The sequence below is a fragment of the Rhinoderma darwinii genome, chromosome 1 (assembly GCF_050947455.1).
Source record: "Rhinoderma darwinii isolate aRhiDar2 chromosome 1, aRhiDar2.hap1, whole genome shotgun sequence".
Lineage (NCBI taxonomy): Eukaryota > Metazoa > Chordata > Amphibia > Anura > Rhinodermatidae > Rhinoderma > Rhinoderma darwinii.
Genome location: NC_134687.1, coordinates 621,302,018 through 621,320,636, shown reverse-complemented (window position 1 = coordinate 621,320,636; position 18,619 = coordinate 621,302,018). Strand labels below are relative to the sequence as shown.

Sequence of the window (18,619 nt, the reverse complement as noted above, 5' to 3'; positions counted from 1 at the left end):
CTTAGCCACAGAAATAGATTTAAGCTGCAGTATCTGGGTTATTATTGGGGGTTATAGCATGTGGGGTCGTAATGCTACTTTTTTTTTAATTTTTTATTATTGCTACAGTCTGGGTATCACTTAGATGTAGAAGAATTTCCGAACTCCGCTAGTTGGGATGTTCCGTCTTCAGCAGAACTTCATCACATGGCCGCATCTGTAACCGACGCGCAGCGTCCTGAATATTTTCAACATAGAGGTAACTTTACCAGTAAATGTGGCACTTTTAGCCTTTTTTCGTTTGATATAAAGTTTCTACGTTGTATAATAAAACCTTCTGCCACTTTGTGCCACAATTCTTCACCATTTTAAATACCTCTGCTTGCCATTACAGCCAGAGGCTGAAAACTGGTACCGACCCTTGTACTTCTTACAGCTGATGGTTTGCTACAGTTGTAGCCAGTCTAGACGATCCTCTGGGAGCTAAAAAGCCTGGGGACAACATTTTATCTGCACTTATACATTGCAGCGAACTGTCAGGACAGGAGTGGGATTTGTGCTAATAATGGGTTAGCTCAGAGGATTGCCTAGACTGGATACAATTGTAGCAAATCCTCAGCTGTGAGAAGTATTCGTTCTACCTGGATGTAAACACATATTTTCCCATTCACTGTGGACAAGCAGAGATCTTGAAAATGGTGAGGAATTGAATTCTATGGAGAAGGCGGACAGATCTAGTATGTGGGGCCGGAGTCTTGCCGTTATTTTGCTCTTTGTCCTGTCTTCTCAGATATACTGGACAGGCCACAATTGGGGGACTGGGGTCCCAGCTCTGCGGACAGCGTTACACATCGTGTTCTGGCTACAGATTTGACATCTGCCCCAAGCAGTGAACTTGCCCCCAGAGCGTGGACCCCTCGAGTGAAGAGTAATGAGGCCATTTCCAGATTGAAGGAGATGGACGCCCAGCTACAAGCTCTGCAGAACATGGCCGAGGGCATGGACCTCGACTTTGCCAATACAAAACTGGTAAGCCTTGAAGGGATTTTCCAGTTTCTTCTTTACCTAGCCCGCTGACCTAAGCGCTGTGGCATGTAAACATTGCGATGGCGCTCATGTCCATACATTCCTCCCCTCCTCCGCTCGATGCAGCCATGTCACAAACTGCCAGAGTAAGTCGCTGCTTGTTAGTACCTCATAGAAGGGGGTCCCGAGCGGAGGACCCTCATCTGTCCATGTAATAGGGCGGCAGATGGGACAACCTCTCTAATCATTGCTGATTTCCAATAATTCATTAGATATTTGTCTATCTATCTATCTATCTATCTATCTATCTATCTATCTATCTATCTATCTATCTATCTATCTATCTATCTATCTATCTATCTATCTATCTATCTATCTATCTATCTCATATCTATCTATCTCATATCTATCTATCTCATATCTATCTATCTCATATCTATCTATCTATCTATCTATCTATCTATCTATCTATCTATCTATCTATCTATCTATCTATCTATCTATCTATCTATCTATCTATCTATCTATCTATCTATCTATCTATCTCATATCTATCTGTATTCTCTCTATTGCAGTTGGTGAACACATTAGAGACGTTGACCTCTGTAGTTGAGCCGGAGCCTAAAGTTGTCCCCTCTAGAGGTGCTGGAGCCCCACAGAGAGGTACGTGGTTCTAGATATAGAGCAAGACTGAATATTTAGCAATGCAAAAAACACTTCATATACAATATTTTTCGGACATGCCAAAACATTTCTGCATCTTAGGCTGCCCATATATATATATTAGATAGCTGTGAACATTCATTCCATCAGTTTACTATACCTCCAAATCCCCCATACACATTCATGCTCGGCCGAGCGAGCATGTATTCGGAATAGGGAGAGTGGAGCAAGTCGCTGCCAGATACCTATAGTGGCGGTTTATCTCCCCTGAGAACAAAAGGATCGGACTTGTTAAAATCCAACTGCCCGATACTCTCCCCCCCACCCCACTAACATCTGTTGTCAGGAGGGACCCACATACACATTAGATGGTCGTCTGGTCCTGCCGGAAACAGCAGGTTCAGCCGACGTTAATCTACTGTGTATGGCCACCTTAATACCCCAAATGCCAGGTAGAAGTGGAGCTGTGTCACTGCTGATCAGCAAGAAGTCACACAGGGGAGTACAGGATGGAGCTACCTTCCGGTTTCTTTATCGACAGCAACTACTGGGTATCACAAGAAGTGTGACCGTGCACAAAAGACCTGTTGTGTGCCTGCAGCTATTGCCCACAGCTCCTACCCAGCCCTCGAGCACTGCCCACAGCTCCTACCCAGCCCTCGAGCACTGCCCACAGCTCCTACCCAGCCCTCGAGCACTGCCCACAGCTCCTACCCAGCCCTCGAGCACTGCCCACAGCTCCTACCCAGCCCTCGAGCACTGCCCACAGCTCCTACCCAGCCCTCGAGCACTGCCCACAGCTCCTACCCAGCCCTCGAGCACTTCCCACAGCTCCTACCCAGCCCTCGAGCACTGCCCACAGCTCCTACCCAGCCCTCGAGCACTGCCCACAGCTCCTACCCAGCCCTCGAGCACTGCCCACAGCTCCTACCCAGCCCTCGAGCACTGCCCACAGCTCCTACCCAGCCCTCGAGCACTGCCCACAGCTCCTACCCAGCCCTCCGGCACTGCCCACAGCTCCTACCCAGACCTCCGGCACTGCCCACAGCTCCTACCCAGACCTCCGGCACTGGCCACAGCTCCTACCCAGACCTCCGGCACTGGCCACAGCTCCTCTCATGCCCTGTGCTATCTAGACCGCCCCCTAGTGTCACATCTGCTACTACACTACCCATTATCACATTGTCACTCAGGATGTGCTAACCGTAATACAGATATATATTATAAAGTTTCCTATCCTCTGCACGTGGGTGCGTCTTATCATCAGGTGCGTCCTTTAGTCTGGAAAATACATTATGTAACATTCAGCAAATAATTGTATTAAAATAATTCTTATAAGCGATACAATTTTCTAATATACTTTCTCTTATAATTCTTCCTTGTTTTCAAGATCTCTGCTTGCTGCTATTCACTAGGAACCTTTATTGTTTACTTCCAGTGGATACAATTCTGTCCATGGTCATGTGATGGACACACAGGTGCACGACTCGTTACAGTATGTGTATCAGAGCTGTCTCTTGTGACTCTATCCCAGCACCTGTGTGTCCATCACATGACCATGTAACAATCCCAGCACCTGTGTGTCCATCACATGACCATGTAACGATCCCAGCACCTGTGTGTCTATCACATGACCATGTAACGATCCCAGCACCTGTGTGTCTATCACATGACCATGTAACGATCCCAGCACCTGTGTGTCCATCACATGACCATGTAACGATCCCAGCACCTGTGTGTCCATCACATGACCATGTAACGATCCCAGCACCTGTGTGTCTATCACATGACCATGTAACGATCCCAGCACCTGTGTGTCCATCACATGACCATGTAACGATCCCAGCTCCTGGGTATTCATCACATGACCATGTAACGATCCCAGCACATGTGTGTCTATCACATGACCATGTAACGATCCCAGCACCTGTGTGTCTATCACATGACCATGTAACGATCCCAGCACCTGTGTGTCTATCACATGACCATGTAACGATCCCAGCACCTGTGTGTCCATCACATGACCATGTAACGATCCCAGCACCTGTGTCCATCACATGACCATGTAACGATCCCAGCACCTGTGTGTCCATCACATGACCATGTAACGATCCCAACCCCTGTGTGTCCATCACATGACCATGGACAGAATTGTATCCACTGGAAGTAAACAATCAAGGTTCCTACTGAATAACAACAAGCAGAGATCTTGAAAACCGATAGGAATTGAAACAGGAAGTATATTGGAAAATAGTACAACTTTTCATCATACAAATAATCACAATATGTATTATTCTATAGCGGCTCTTGTGTTCCCGCTCCATACACGGACTGTGTTAATATTTTTTAGTGTTGCCGTTAAGTGATGTGACGTTAGAAGACTTGACTGAGGAAGATGAATATATTGGCTCACGTGAGCGCCCCCTGGAGGCCTTTTTACCTTCTAGAGGGGGTAGAGATCTCACCACAGGTACGTGGGTTGTGTGTATTTACCGTTTCTTCGACGTACACATTTAAAGCAATTTTCAGTACTAATCTTCAGATCTGGCAACCGATGGTCCAGAAATTCTGCCTGGTGAGGGGATGCACATGCCCTGGAATAATCTGTTATTTGCACTTGATATCAGTCATTAAGGCTCCACTTTGAGGGATTTGCGTCTACCACCCCAAAGTATCTTTTACCTGAGGGTCCTTTATGATCAGATTCCTCACCTGCAGCAAATGTCAGGGAATAGGAATATCAGACCTCGGCTCCGCACCCTATGAAAAGTAATGGTGTCTCCGGGCCCGGCGCTGTCTGCCGGACTCACCTCGACCTTTGGCATCTTGAAGAGCCGAGGACTGACTTTGTGTCCACAATTTTGCTTCAGGTGCGGAGCACAACCAGCTGGAGTGGCCTGAAGCAGATCCCAGATACATGAAACCATGAAGATCCCACAAAAGCTGAATGTTTAGGGGATATTTACACCCGTCAAATTTGTTGCAGAAATATCTGCGGATGTTCCATAGATCTGAAATCCACGCGCCTGCTGCAGAGAACGCCCTATTCACACGTATGGGACTGACTTTCAGTTCTAGAAATATCTGCAATAAATCTGCCGCGTGTGAATATACTATAATTGGGTTACACTTTCTTTGAGCCTTTTTGAGGTTTTCACAATTTATATCTATAAACGCCGCTGTTGGAGATGATCCTTAAAGGGATTGACCAGTTTAGAAAACCCATTGTCGTACACCCTATTAGTGAATTCTGAGGTAATAGAGGGGGTTCAGGATCCTCATCTCATGGTCAGAGTGGAGCGCAGTTATAAAGAGCGTCTCTCTCTCTGGAGGACCTGTCCTGTCCTGTCTTACACAGACAACACATTGATATGAATGGATACTGTGTAATACTTCATTTCTCCTGTGGTGGCACTGCAGAGAAATTGAACACTTACTGCCAGGTTACCCCACAGATCAGAGCTGATCTCTGGGGGTCCCAGCAGGGGGAGACTTTGTGATCAGCTTATTGTAAGGAAATAATATATCCAATAAATATTTTTTTTCCCTTTACATTGGGGATGTGCAAATATACATACACATTCCATATATATCTGTCCATTGACTTCTACTATCCCATATACTTTATTTGCCATGCTGAATAGTGTAGCCGGCTGCTCCGTATCTTACTCATTTGGCATAAACCTGCCCCATAGATACGTGTGGGAACATTTTATGTTTGTACTTTGTTACTTCATATGCATAAATATATACGTCTGACACATTGGCAATTTTTAGGTTTCCATTACGGGTTACGGTATTTTTAACAGGAGTGTAGTCTGCGGTCAAGAATACCAGAACCACGTCGGACCCCATTATATGTCCATGAGGTCCTACAGGATTTGTGGGAAACCATTTGAAAATAAATCCAGCATAGCTGTCATGGAAGCCATGATGGTAATGTGAACAGAGCCTTAGTGCAGCGCTGAACGATCACAGACGATTCTACGGCCGCCTACAGACGATGTGACGAAACACTCCCACTATAGATGAAAAAAAAAAAGACTGAGGAGAGTGGATCTACTGGGCGCAGTATAGACACAGGGAGACGCATATCCAGCACTTGTGTAACTCCACACCGGACACCTCACCGGTTCTCCATTGTCAGAGACGATCGTTACCTCAAATAACCCAGTACCAGGTGTCCATGCGGAATAATTGTGTTTCCACTTGTCTCCCCGGGTTACCCAGCAAGTGAGAAGCCGAGCACCGGGAATAGACTCGTTCATTATATTATAGGCGCGGAGTCCACATTATAACTGCGGCTGCGCTCATGTAACAATCTCTTCTCGTTTCAGCTCACCGTCAGTCCGTGGGTCAAAGGTAAGGACAAGAGTGACCGTTATCTGGCGCCGCCGGTCCAGTCCTCTTCTCCGTCTATGATGTTTTGTATGTGATGATAGAACCACAGATTTGCTTTTTTTTGTATTTTATATTGAACATAATTGTTTTCATTGAAATACATATACAATACAGAGCTGGAAACAGTCAGTATGGAGCTTCCTATTTATGTCCTCTCTGTTTTAGTCCCGTGTAGACACACACTACAGATGGCACATGCAGATGCTTCGTCGTTTGTATTCGCTGCATAGAAGTCTACAATGATTTACATTCTGATGTGGAGGATTTTCCCCCGTGGCAATGCAAATATCTGTGGCAAATCCTCCGTTTGTAGAGAATGCTACAGATGTAAATATCCTCAGCATGCCTCGTAATCCACAGATGTATTCTGCAGCATGCCAATGGGGTTTTGCATTGTACTGTACAGAATCTGCACCAAAAATCCGCCATGTCTGAACGCAGCCTAATACAGCCCACATAGAGCGTGCTGCGTATTTCGCATGTGGCCTCACATCATCTACTAACATTACGTCCGTCTTCAGGATCTTCCAGATATTCGCTAACACAAAAGTACATTCACGGGCCGACCCCTTCATCTGACGGTTGTGCTCTTTTTTTTTTCCAGCGGTGTTTTCAATGACCCTCTACAGATGACCGGCCTGAGTGATATTGCTGACATTCTGGGCGATCTCATGGCAGGAGGGGTCTCCGCTGCTGAACTCGGGCTGACACATATCCAGGCAGAGAAACTATCCAGGTATGAACATGACGCCTGCGTGTTAGGTCCGCGCACTGATCTGCCACCTTTCATGTCTAAGTTACAAAACCTCTTTTCGTCTTTGCAGGGCACCAAAGAGGAGCCCGAGAGAGCGGACAGATCTGCTGCGCTGGATGAAGAAAAAGCAGAGGGAGCGTCTGACCGAGCACCGGAGGAGGCAGCAGGAGCTTCGAGAGAAGGAGCACCAACCCTTCCAGTCACCGCAGACTGCAGTATGTGCATTAGTCAATGACCGGCATGGTGCTGGGACTTGTTGTTCACCTGAAAGCTGCTCTTCGCCTTGCCTGTTATGTTTCCTAGCTTTCTCTCAAGTCTTGGTATAATTTATAGATCAAGAACCGTCTCACACTGACACAGGAGAACAGTCATGTGCTGCTGAGACACTTATTGCCTGGCAGCCGCCGCCGCGTTCACAACATTATGGTCCAGCGGGCACAGTAGCAATCACTGGACTGCAGAGCTATACCTACATGTCGGGGTGATTCTGCAGACAAGTTACATATTAATGTGGCAGCCTCCTTAGAGTTGTGCCCACAACCCCAGCTAATTCTTAGTATCATGGCAGCAGGTGGTTGGTAGCCAGCACTACCTACAAGAGCATGCCCACCCCCCATAGACATCAAGCCTAGGACTGGGGGGCCGTATTGTCAGCCTGAGACAGACAGGGAACGGCTGCTTCACGGATTGTTCCCATTATAGACCTTGATGGTTGTATTGATAGGATATATAATCAATAGGGTCTGACTGTCGGGACCTCGCGTGAAGGGGTTCAGGAAAAAAGCTGAGGCACCTTTGTTCCAACAGTTAGGCCCCCACTGGTCAGATGTTGATGGCATATCCTATCAATATAACTATTGTGTATGTGATTCTGAATGGCAAGGTGTCTAGGTCACTAGAGAATCACTTTAAAGGAGTTGTCCAGGATTAGAAAAACATGGCTGCCTTCTTCCACAAACAGCGCCACACCTACCCACAGCTTGGATTTGGTATTGCAGATCAGCCCCATTACGTTCAAAATACTAGACGCGACCTACAGGCAGGAGTGGTGCTGTTTCTCAAGAAAGCCGCCATTTCTCTTTCTTTTTCAATCTTGGACAACCCCTTCAAGTTAGTTCATCTATGTAACATTACAACCTCTGACATTGTCCCTTCTGCCACCCCCTCTCTAGATCTGTACAATGTGGTCACTACTGCCTGTTACAATAAGTACATTTTTCTCCTCAGAACACATCGGTGTCATCAAAAGTTATCCGGGAAACGCAACAAGTGAAGGATGAGAAAGATCGGTAAGTCCAACATTCAGCTTTATATGGTTAGGCCGAGAACCAGACACCAGCAGGTGGAGACAATGTGTGGAGACATGACCTGTGCAGGAGAAATGTGGAGACCACGGGACGCTACTATGTGACCATAAGGACATCAGAGGAACATTTATTAAGACTGGAGCAGCGTCCGAGTGTGAAAATAACATTGTGCACACTGAGAAACCATGCGCATGGCGGCCTACCGGGGGTCCACCACTTACAGCTTGTCTTTCGGGGGTCTCCTACTTACAGCTTATCTTCTGGGGAGTCCACTACTTACAGCTTATTTTAGGGGGGTCTCCTACTTACATCTTATCTTCCGAGGGGTCCACTACTTACAGCTTGTCTTTCGGGGGGTCCACTACTTACAGCTTGTCTTTCGGGGGGTCCACTACTTATAGCTTGTCTTCTGGGGGGTCCACTACTTACAGCTTATCTTTCGGGGGGTCCACTACTTACAGCTTGTCTTTCGGGGGGTCCACTACTTACAGCTTGTCTTCTGGGGGGTCCACTACTTATAGCTTGTCTTCTGGGGGGTCCACTACTTACAGCTTGTCATTCGGGGGGGTCCACTACTTACAGCTTGTCTTCTGGGGGGTCCACTACTTACAGCTTGTCTTTCGGGGGGTGCACTACTTACAGCTTGTCTTCTGGGGGGTCCACTACTTACAGCTTGTCTTCTGGGGGGTCCACTACTTACAGCTTGTCTTCTGGGGGGTCCACTACTTACAGCTTGTCTTTCGGGGGGTGCACTACTTACAGCTTGTCCTCCGGAAGGTCTCCTACTTACATCTTATCTTCCAGGTGGTCTCCTACTTACAGCTTATCTTAGGGGGGTCCACTACTTACAGCTTATTTTAGGGGGGTCTCCTACTTACATCTTATCTTCCGAGGGGTCCACTACTTACAGCTTGTCTTTCGGGGGGTCCACTACTTACAGCTTGTCTTTCGGGGGGTCCACTACTTATAGCTTGTCTTCTGGGGGGTCCACTACTTACAGCTTATCTTTCGGGGGGTCCACTACTTACAGCTTGTCTTTCGGGGGGTCCACTACTTATAGCTTGTCTTTCGGGGGGTCCACTACTTATAGCTTGTCTTCTGGGGGGTCCACTACTTACAGCTTGTCTTTCGGGGGGTCCACTACTTACAGCTTGTCTTTCGGGGGGTCCACTACTTACAGCTTGTCTTCTGGGGGGTCCACTACTTATAGCTTGTCTTCTGGGGGGTCCACTACTTACAGCTTGTCTTTCGGGGGGTCCACTACTTACAGCTTGTCATTCGGAGGGGTCCACTACTTACAGCTTGTCTTCTGGGGGGTCCACTACTTACAGCTTGTCTTCTGGGGGGTCCACTACTTACAGCTTGTCTTCTGGGGGGTCCACTACTTACAGCTTGTCTTTCGGGGGGTGCACTACTTACAGCTTGTCCTCCGGAAGGTCTCCTACTTACATCTTATCTTCCAGGTGGTCTCCTACTTACAGCTTATCTTAGGGGGGTCCACTACTTACAGCTTGTCTTCCGGGGGTCTCCTACTTACAGCTCGTCTTCTCTTTGTCTTATAGGACTCTGCTGTCGGCGCATCACAATCATCGGGTGTCTGATGCCATTAATCTCATACAGGAAATGTTATCAGAAGCCAAGCAAATTCCCCCTGCAGGTTCCCAACCCAGCACCACCCGAGCCTCCATCTCCAGACACCGGGCCTTCCAGTCATCTTCAAAAGGGTGAATTACCTGCCATGTCTTTGCCCCCCTTCCTTGCTATACAAAAGCTGCAACCATAACCATCGGCAGTCACATGATCACATTGTCCATAGGCTTTACTTTCATCTACATGGACAGTGTGGTCACGTTGCCATTATCTGCTTCTGGGAAAGATGTGTGATGACCCCTATGGCTCATCTTCCCCACTAAAAGCAATACAGGTGCAGGTTTTTTTTACCGGGGGAGGGTAAAACTGGTTCACAACTCCATATGAGTCATCACACGTCTTGCCCAGGTACAGATAGGGGCAAATCTGTGGTGAAGTGATCATTCCCCTGCATCACTTCATAAGGGTATATTCACACACGGCAGATTTGTTGCAAACATTTCTGTGACCGTTCCATACATGTGCATGGGGTTGTTTCAGCAGCAGGCGCAGGGTTTACTGCAAACTCCAGTCAGATAAAGGGAACAGTCTCAGCGATTTCTGCGACATGTGAATATACCCTAATGAAGCAGATTTGTTGTTCAGTAATCCAGGAAAGCTGTGTGACAACCAGTGAAGTTGGCTTTATTGGTTGCCCCTCCGCGAGGGGTTAATTTACCTTAAATGTTGATGCATCTTCTTGTTTCAGAGCCCGCGGTGCAGTGCGCAGTTTATCTGCCAACAGAGCTGAGAATCGTAGATCATCCTCCAGAGGTGGCACTTCACAGCCACGGTCCGTGTCTACCCCTGCGCGGGCACAAATAAGGGGTAAGAATATCACCATAGGATAATTTATGGATGAAAATGTAAGATTGTTACAACACACAGATGAAGCAGACCTGAGTTTGTCATTTTACTCTTTGGGGCTGCATCACGGAGTTCTTCAGTATGGCACATACTAGTAGTAATGTCTGTCTATGGAGATTACATGGCTGTGTGCTGGATTTTATGCACCTGTTTGCAATGGATGTGACTGAAAAAGCTGAATTCTTTCATTAGCAGCAGTGTCCATATACTTTTGGTCATATAGTGTAGATGCCCATACACGGAAGGAGTCCCTTGTACTTCCTCTGTGGATGCTGATCATGGAGCTGTTCTCTTCACCTCCCGCCAGCTCTTTGCTTTGCACGGGAAGAAGTTAGAAAGGGGGGGCACGCGCGGTCATCTCCGATCAAAATCCTGTATATAGTGGCCTATGTTTTACCTGTGCAATGTGTAGGGTTTCGGGGCACCTGCACATTTTCAGAGATTGTGGCTTTGCAGTTCTGGAGCATGAGTCCTGGATGCCCACAATGGTACATACCTCTTAGGGTAGGCGAACCAGGGGTTTTGAAACACTAATCTATGGTAGTGAAAGAGTTAAGGGGCACATATGATGGTCTAGGGTGATGAGAGGGTTTTTGGGTAAAACCCTAATGGTCTAGGGCAGTGAAAGGTTAATAGGGCACATACCGTGCGGTGTAGGGAAGGGGCTAAAGGGCAGATTCCTGGTGGCGCTCTGTCTGGCATTCCCGCTAGCTTGAATCTTTCCTCTGGGACTTACCCGGACTTAAGCATAAACTCTGTGCCATATAGAAACCTATCAGCGGCGGATGAGAGACCTTCCGGCATAGGAGAAAGGGCTGGCAGCCTCCCCTGCCAGCCTGAGGAAGGAAGTGCCACCTGAGGCAAGATGCTCACCTCATGGACAGTGCACCCCTTCTCTAGAGGCAGAGGTGCAAAAGCTCCACCGAGCCGTCCATGACTTCACCTGCCACTATCTATTGAATCTATGTACATCAGAAGTGCGCTGCCTTTATTGGGGGCTGCATGTACTGCAGGGGCCACAATAACATTAATGTGATATGAAAAATATGGCAAAATAAGTGTATGTTCACACGACAACGCCAAATACGTCTGAAATGACGGAGCTGTTTTCAGGAGAAAATAGCTCCTGAATTTCGGACGTTTTTACAAGTGCACGCGTTTTTCGCGGCGTCTTTTACGGACGTAATTGGAGCTGGTTTTCATTGGAGTCAATGAAAAACGGCTCCAATTACGTCCCAAGAAGTGTCCTGCACTTCTTTTGACGCGGCCGTAATTTTATGCACCGTCTTTTGACAGCGACGCGTAAAATGACAGCTTCGTCTGCACAGAACATCGTAAGACCCATTGCAAGCAATGGGCAGATGTTTGCCGACGTATTGGAGCCGTCTCTTCAGACGTAATTCGAGGCGTAAAACGCCTCCATTACGTCTGAAAAGAGGTCATGTGCACATACCCTACGAGCTATGACATTACCTGTGGTGGAGAATAGGGCTAAGTCTTCTCTCCTCCATCCCTGATGTTCTCATGGTTGGCTTCTCACACAGGAACAGCAACTTATGTGCTTCCGAAGAGCAACTGGGAACCAAAAATGAAGACTCCCTGTGCACCCAGCTATTCTGTCCATAGGAAATATGGTAAGAGACCGTCAGTCCAGAGACTTACACACTGAGGGATGGAGACATGAGCCCGTCCTCACCGCCACCCGGCTGACCACATCTTCTGTGCTTGTTATGTGGTCTACACCCTTTCCATGGGTCGTGTGTCTGCCGGGTTTATCTCGAGGTGGCGGTGACCCGCGTGATTGTAGCGGTTACATCATTTCTGAGTTTGTCTAAAGGGGTATTCTAGCAAGAAACATTTGTCTTCTATCCATTGGGCAGGTGATAAATGTTAGATCAGTGGGGGTCTGACTGCTGGGACGCAGAATGAGGGAACTCCATCTAACAGTGCGGAGGAGTCTGTATCGATTGAGAGTAAAGCGTGGACTCCATGTACTCTATGGAAATTACGGACACCGCTAATACAGCGCTCCATACAAACTCCTCCTCACTGTGGCTGAAAGGCCGGGGTCCCCAGTGCTAGGAGTCAGTGGGGATCTCAGCAGTCGGACCCCCACTTATCTTACATCTTTAATGTACGGATGATGAATGTTTCTCGCTGGAATACACAGCAATAAGAATAACGATAACTAATCGATCACGTCTAATCGTGTGGATCTCTTCTGGCGTGTGTCCCTTTTAATGATACGCATCCTAATAATGCAAAAATAAGGGCACACTTAATGTAAGTCATGCCCAAGGGGCACAACATCACCAAATTCTCTTCAAAAGGGGATTCCTCTCTTTCATGATACTGACCCTTATGCTGCTGTCCACACCGCGTCGGCCATGTCTGTCATGTAAGGACCACGTGGTCACTCCGCCCTTGTTAAACTCTATGGATGTCATGTAGTGAGAACAACCACACACAGGTCTCATCTCTCTGCCTAGATCCGTCCCTGCCTGGTGACCGCCTTTCCCAAATCACGCGTCGGGGGATGCTGGCTGCGAGGAACAGGTTAAATGCGCATGGTAAACCTACAAAGCCGATTCTGAAAGTCACATCAAAGCAACCGTCCAGACAAGGTAAGGGTTAATAAACCCAACATGCAAATGTACTTTTAAGACCAGGTTTGTTTTGGGATATGATGGCCAGAGCAAAATGTCTTCTTTTTTGGTCTACCCCCAAAATTTTTTTTCTGCAGGACATTTTTTTTCCCTTGTTAGGTCGTTTATTCAATGAATAATATTGACCCAAAAAATGAATCCTCTAATTAGCAATGCCATATTTGTTTTCATAGTGTAACTTATGACGTCCCTATAGCACAGAGGACAAAGACCCTATTTTAGTTTTACACGTATCTTCCTCCCTTTAGACGCAGCCTCTGGACATGGAGGAGAATCATTCAGGTACAGATTGTTTTAGTGAAGATAGTAAATAAGGGCCAAGGAAGGAGAGACAGAATTTGGTGGCCGGGGTTATTCTAGGTTTGGGGTAACGTACATTCTGCGTGCCAGGTACAGATGAATGCTTGACGCCCATGCAAAATAAGTTTGTGTCTTGCAGGATGTCTTCAAATGGTGCGTGTTTCATTTTATTTTTTTTAGGAGGGGAGGTTCTTTTATCAACGATCAAATATAAATATAACTAGATTGATTCATTATAACTTACTATTACTATAAATCACAGCAAAAAAACTGCAGCATTTTCACAATTATTTGCTTAATTGCTGTGTTTTTTTTTTTTTAGTGCTTCTTGGTCCCAGATGCTAGGTTTAGCCCCTTGGCTTATATTCATCCTGGAATATAGCCCATTATCATTCAAAAGTGTATGCACCAGTATTTACTGGTTCTAATTACAGAATAGTGAGTGCAGCTCTGGAGTATAATGCAGGATGTAACTCAGGATCAGTACAGGTTAAGTAATGTGTACACAGTGACTTCACCAGCAGAATAGTGAGTGCAGCTCTGGAGTATGATACAGTCTGTAACTCAGGATCAGTACAGGATAAGTAATGTAATTTATATACACAGTGACTCCACCAGCAGAATAGTGAGTTCAGCTCTGGAGTATAATACAGGCTATTACTCTGGATCAGTACAGGATATGTAATGTATATACACAGTGACTCCACCAGCAGAATAGTGAGTGCAGCTCTGGAGTATAATACAGGCTATTACTCTGGATCAGTACAGGATAAGTAATGTAATGTATGTACACAGTGACTCCAATTTGCACATTACATAGAGATATAATCTGTATACAATGTTTCTAATCAGTTTATAATTAGCGATTTTCCTAGTAATGGAATGATTGGGTAATCAGCATTTTGTCTTTCCCTTGACAGATAAGAGCAGTAAAGGAACCAGCCCCCTGTCACAGTTTGGTGAATTTCAGCTAGAAGACGATTACGAGAGGGACATTGTGAGCCCTTGGGAGATCCCTGATGAAATCAACAGGATATTAAACAGCAGAAGACCATCAATCCTGTCTCAGGTACAAAACACTCTACAGCATTGATTGATTGATTCATTCATTCATTCATTCATTCATTTCTGGCGCTCTTATAGCTGTAATATCACCTTCCACCTGTAGATGGAGGAAGAGGCATAAGAAGTCATATTAATCACTTAAAGGAACACTAAATGCACAAAAAAATAGAACAGCAATTGATCCCTTAATCTATTCTGTTCCTTTTTTCCTATTTTGTCTCACATTACAATTAACACTGATACATGTATAAAGGATCTTCTTTGTATTTCCCAGATGAGCAAATGTCCCCTTTTTACAATTGTGTGTGTGGCTGTGTTCACATCAAGTTATGGGGCATACACTGTGAAATTCCCTAGGAGTATGTGCCAGACCTAAAGCCCCTACATATGCCACTTTATACCGTACAATGGAATACGTCATCCATAGGCCATCCATACAAAAAAAAATATGCTGCTCTCCGCTTTCCAATAGAGTTAAAAAGAAAATGAATACCGATGTATACCTACCCGGTGGATATGACGAGGGCACTTTTGGCATTCTTCTGGTGTGTGTGTATATGTTCAGCGTACGCATCAGGAGTATCTCCTAGCACATATGCTGAATGAACACACCAAATGTCTCTCTGCCCTGTCGGCAGTATGACGTAAAGATCTTTAAGCCCCACCCCTTACTAAGCCCCACCCCTTACTAAGCCACACCCTTCAGCTGTTCACCAGACGAAAATGGAAGTGATCCATAGGAAATTAACCCCTGTGTTCTCTGCAGGATTTCTACAAGATTGTTTGTTTCAGGACTGACAGAGAGTGGGGGCAAATAAATCTCCTCTTTACTTTTATCATTCATTTTTAGGTTTAGTGTTCCTTTATTGTTAGGAAGTTGTAAGTGTAAGGCGGGTCCAGAGGTATGAAAGAACCCTCTACCACATCATAAGACCGTAATATAAAGGGGTCAGTGTAGAGTTGCCATGTAATCACTTGTATACATAACTCACTACTGAGAGTTCAAGCACAACATTTTAAAGGGCCCGGCTCTTGTACAGATTTTGCATTGGGCCTGGAAACTAGACCTCGAGGTCGGCTCAATTCATCCTGATGTGTGTGCCAAATACAGGCAACTCAGGGAACACAATCGATCTGGTTATTTCCTAAAACCAGGGTATGAACTACCTCCACCCACACCAAGTTTACTTTAGGATTGCTTCCCAGGCGGAGAACGAGAGTCTCCCGGTGTTCTATAGAGACCAGGTTAAAAAAAAAACTTGGTTGTCCGCGTAGTGGTGGTTTCTGATTGGTTCATTCGTTTTTAGCTTGTTGACCCCTGTGTAGTCTAATTCGTCAGGTCTCCAACCCATCTGTCCCCTACACATTACCAACCCACTGAATGTGTACTGTAGCTCCAGGACTACACAGGGTTTTTTATTTGTAGTCTGTCACCATGGAGACGCTCAGGCGCTGTATACACAAAACAATAGGTGTTTTTTTTTCAAAATTGCTTCATTTATTATTTTAAATACATCGAAGCAATGAATTATTGGTTGCAAAAGTATACATATCCTTTAAAGAGGGGCAGAGTATATACCCTGAAGGGCTGCCATAGGACCATGAGGAAGGGTATGCAGGTACGTGCAATGAGGTGGCCTCAAAAACACTTAAAGCTGCAGCATGAGATTCTTTCATGAACTCTATTGTTGTGCCATTTAGCCAGCTCCTACCCCCCCCCCCCCAGCTACTATAGCTTTGCGTTTTAATGTAGTAGAAACATTTCCGAATAGAACACAGAGCGCCTCCAGCTGGTGCAGACTCTGAATTACAAGGTTTCAGGATACCGTCAGACTTCTGTTTTGTTCTGGCATGTACCATATTCTGTCTCTGCTTTGTTCAGATTTCATTACATTTTCCTGTTTAACAACCAAGTCCCCCCCCCCCCCCCCCCCATTTTTTTTTTCTACATAGGTTTCTTTGGCCAATGGAGAAGCAGATTCCCAAAATGTTAACCTGGATAATTCCTCAGAGAGCACAGGAAGTATTCTCAGCAAACTTGACTGGAAGGCAATAGAAGACATGGTGGCCAATGCTGGCAGTACGGAAATATAGCTGGCGGAAGAAAGAACCGCCACTTGATTGTTGACCTTTCCCCTCCTCCAATACCTCGCCTGTGACCGGAAGATACTTATAATTAAAAGAACTCTCCAGGTAAAATGGATAAACCGGGCCTACTGCACGCCCTAAGAGGTGGAGCATGACCACAGTGTAGTTATGCTCCACCCCCTCAGGCCCTGCACTAGGGATAACACGCTGCATCCATCTTGCCCTCGAGTGTTACTTTTATCAGTTCCTTTAATTTCGGAGCTACTTCGTATCGTCTTACCCAAAAGGGTTTCACCTGGACAATGCGGCGTCCACTGTTCTACCAGCAAAAACGATATGGACGTAAACAAGCATTTCATACCAGGTTGACTTGCGGTAAAACCACATGCTCTGGCGGTTTTCGGCCGAACAGCTGCCTTTACGTGCGGTCTTATTTAGTAAATATGAAAGTGATGGTGATTTTGTATTCAGTATGTGAATTTCTATAAAGTTTATTCAAATGTTTTATTTTTCTAAAAAGATTTCTAATCTTAAATTTATTAATTTAAATTCTGTCTTCATAGAAAGTCATTTTTATATTTTGTGAATAAAGCAGAACATGTCGTACAGAAGTTTTCCTTTTCGTTAAGCTGTGTACAGATCTATAATGAGACTATTAGACCAGCACAAGCCAGGACCCTATGGACACTATCCATACAGGCGCTCCATGCAGATCCCGGGACAATGATTGTTTAATTTCTAAAACTGCCCGTGTGGTGTTGGTCTAACATTTCCCCAGTGGCACTACAATCACCTACTGAAGTAGCACTTTTTCTCACTTGTGTCATTGGGGGACATAGACCGTTAGTGTAAACTTCTGCCACTAGGAGGCGAACACTAAACCAAAAATGTTAGGTCCTCTTATACAGACTATACCCGCCTGCAGATACTGAGCTAACCAGTCTGGGCCAAGTATCCATAGGAGGCAGACCTTCTAGCTTTATGCAATTTTATCCTACTTCTTGTTTTACAAGTATTACAGTGTGAATTTCACCATTGTTGTCCCCTTACAAGACCAAGAACAGAGCAGCCTTTCACCTCCGTTGTCCGTCAGGCATGGGGTAAATAGTGGTTCCTGTTTGCTCCCCGAGTACACTTTAGAACAGGGTGGATTACGCTGAAGGTGCGGCCCTGCTGGTTCGCCTGAGAACAGGAACAAAAACAGCGTCTGTCCCCCTGGCCCACTATCCCTCCTCCCCTTTACCTAAAAGTTATTTTTTTCTGGCCACACTGGATTCCTTGGGCTTTTTTGGCAGCCGTAAGGGTATGTGCACACGTAAACTGCATTTATGTCTGAAATTACAGAGCTGTTTTCAGGAGAAAACAGCTCCGTAATTTCAGACGTAATTGCTCGTACTCGCATTTTGCGAGGCGTCATTGACGGCCGTAATTTAGAGATGTTCTTCATTGAATTCAATGAAAAAACGGCTCAAATTACGTCCAAAGAAGTGTCCTGCACTTCTTTGACGAGGCAGTCATTTTCCGGGTCGTCGTTTGACAGCGACGCGTAAATGACAGGTCGTCGGCACAGTATGTCGGCAAACCCATTCAAATGAATGGGCAGATGTTTGCCGACGTATTGGAGCCCTATTTTCAGGCGTAAATCGAGGCATAATACGCCTAGTTTACGCCTGAAAATAGGCTGGGTTCACACGACCTAAGGGTGGCCTATCAGGAGCGCAGTTGTACTTGCCTCCACTAGACCTGGCGTTCCCCAGTGCCTTTTCCTCTTGTGACCTCCCTCCTCTAAGATCACCTTCTTTCTCTCTGCATTTGGCACTTTACTAGTGGTTTCCTCTCCAACTATCCCTTTGGGTTGCTACTTCCTTCCCCTT

The 18,619-nt window shown here is 45.9% G+C and overlaps 1 protein-coding gene across 5 annotated transcripts in view; it reads left to right on the top strand.

Annotated features, from left to right (window-relative positions):
- CPLANE1 (ciliogenesis and planar polarity effector complex subunit 1) overlaps window positions 1-17,337 on the top strand; it is a 92,572-nt gene extending 75,235 nt beyond the window's left edge. For 4 of the 5 annotated variants that reach the window (XM_075842070.1, XM_075842079.1, XM_075842052.1 and 1 more), the window contains 14 exons: window positions 109-238; window positions 770-1,008; window positions 1,581-1,668; window positions 4,019-4,138; window positions 6,006-6,030; window positions 6,674-6,805; window positions 6,894-7,038; window positions 8,051-8,112; window positions 9,693-9,854; window positions 10,469-10,587; window positions 12,171-12,260; window positions 13,116-13,250; window positions 14,513-14,661; window positions 16,611-17,337. In XM_075842070.1, coding sequence (XP_075698185.1) covers window positions 109-238; window positions 770-1,008; window positions 1,581-1,668; window positions 4,019-4,138; window positions 6,006-6,030; window positions 6,674-6,805; window positions 6,894-7,038; window positions 8,051-8,112; window positions 9,693-9,854; window positions 10,469-10,587; window positions 12,171-12,260; window positions 13,116-13,250; window positions 14,513-14,661; window positions 16,611-16,751 — 1,737 coding nt within the window. In that variant the 3' untranslated portion in view covers window positions 16,752-17,337. Of the gene's footprint in view, window positions 1-108; window positions 239-769; window positions 1,009-1,580; window positions 1,669-4,018; window positions 4,139-6,005; window positions 6,031-6,673; window positions 6,806-6,893; window positions 7,039-8,050; window positions 8,113-9,692; window positions 9,855-10,468; window positions 10,588-12,170; window positions 12,261-13,115; window positions 13,251-13,540; window positions 13,575-14,512; window positions 14,662-16,610 lie in introns of those variants that run through there. The other variant, XM_075842088.1, reaches the window with a different exon arrangement.
- Window positions 17,338-18,619: the final 1,282 nt, after the last annotated feature.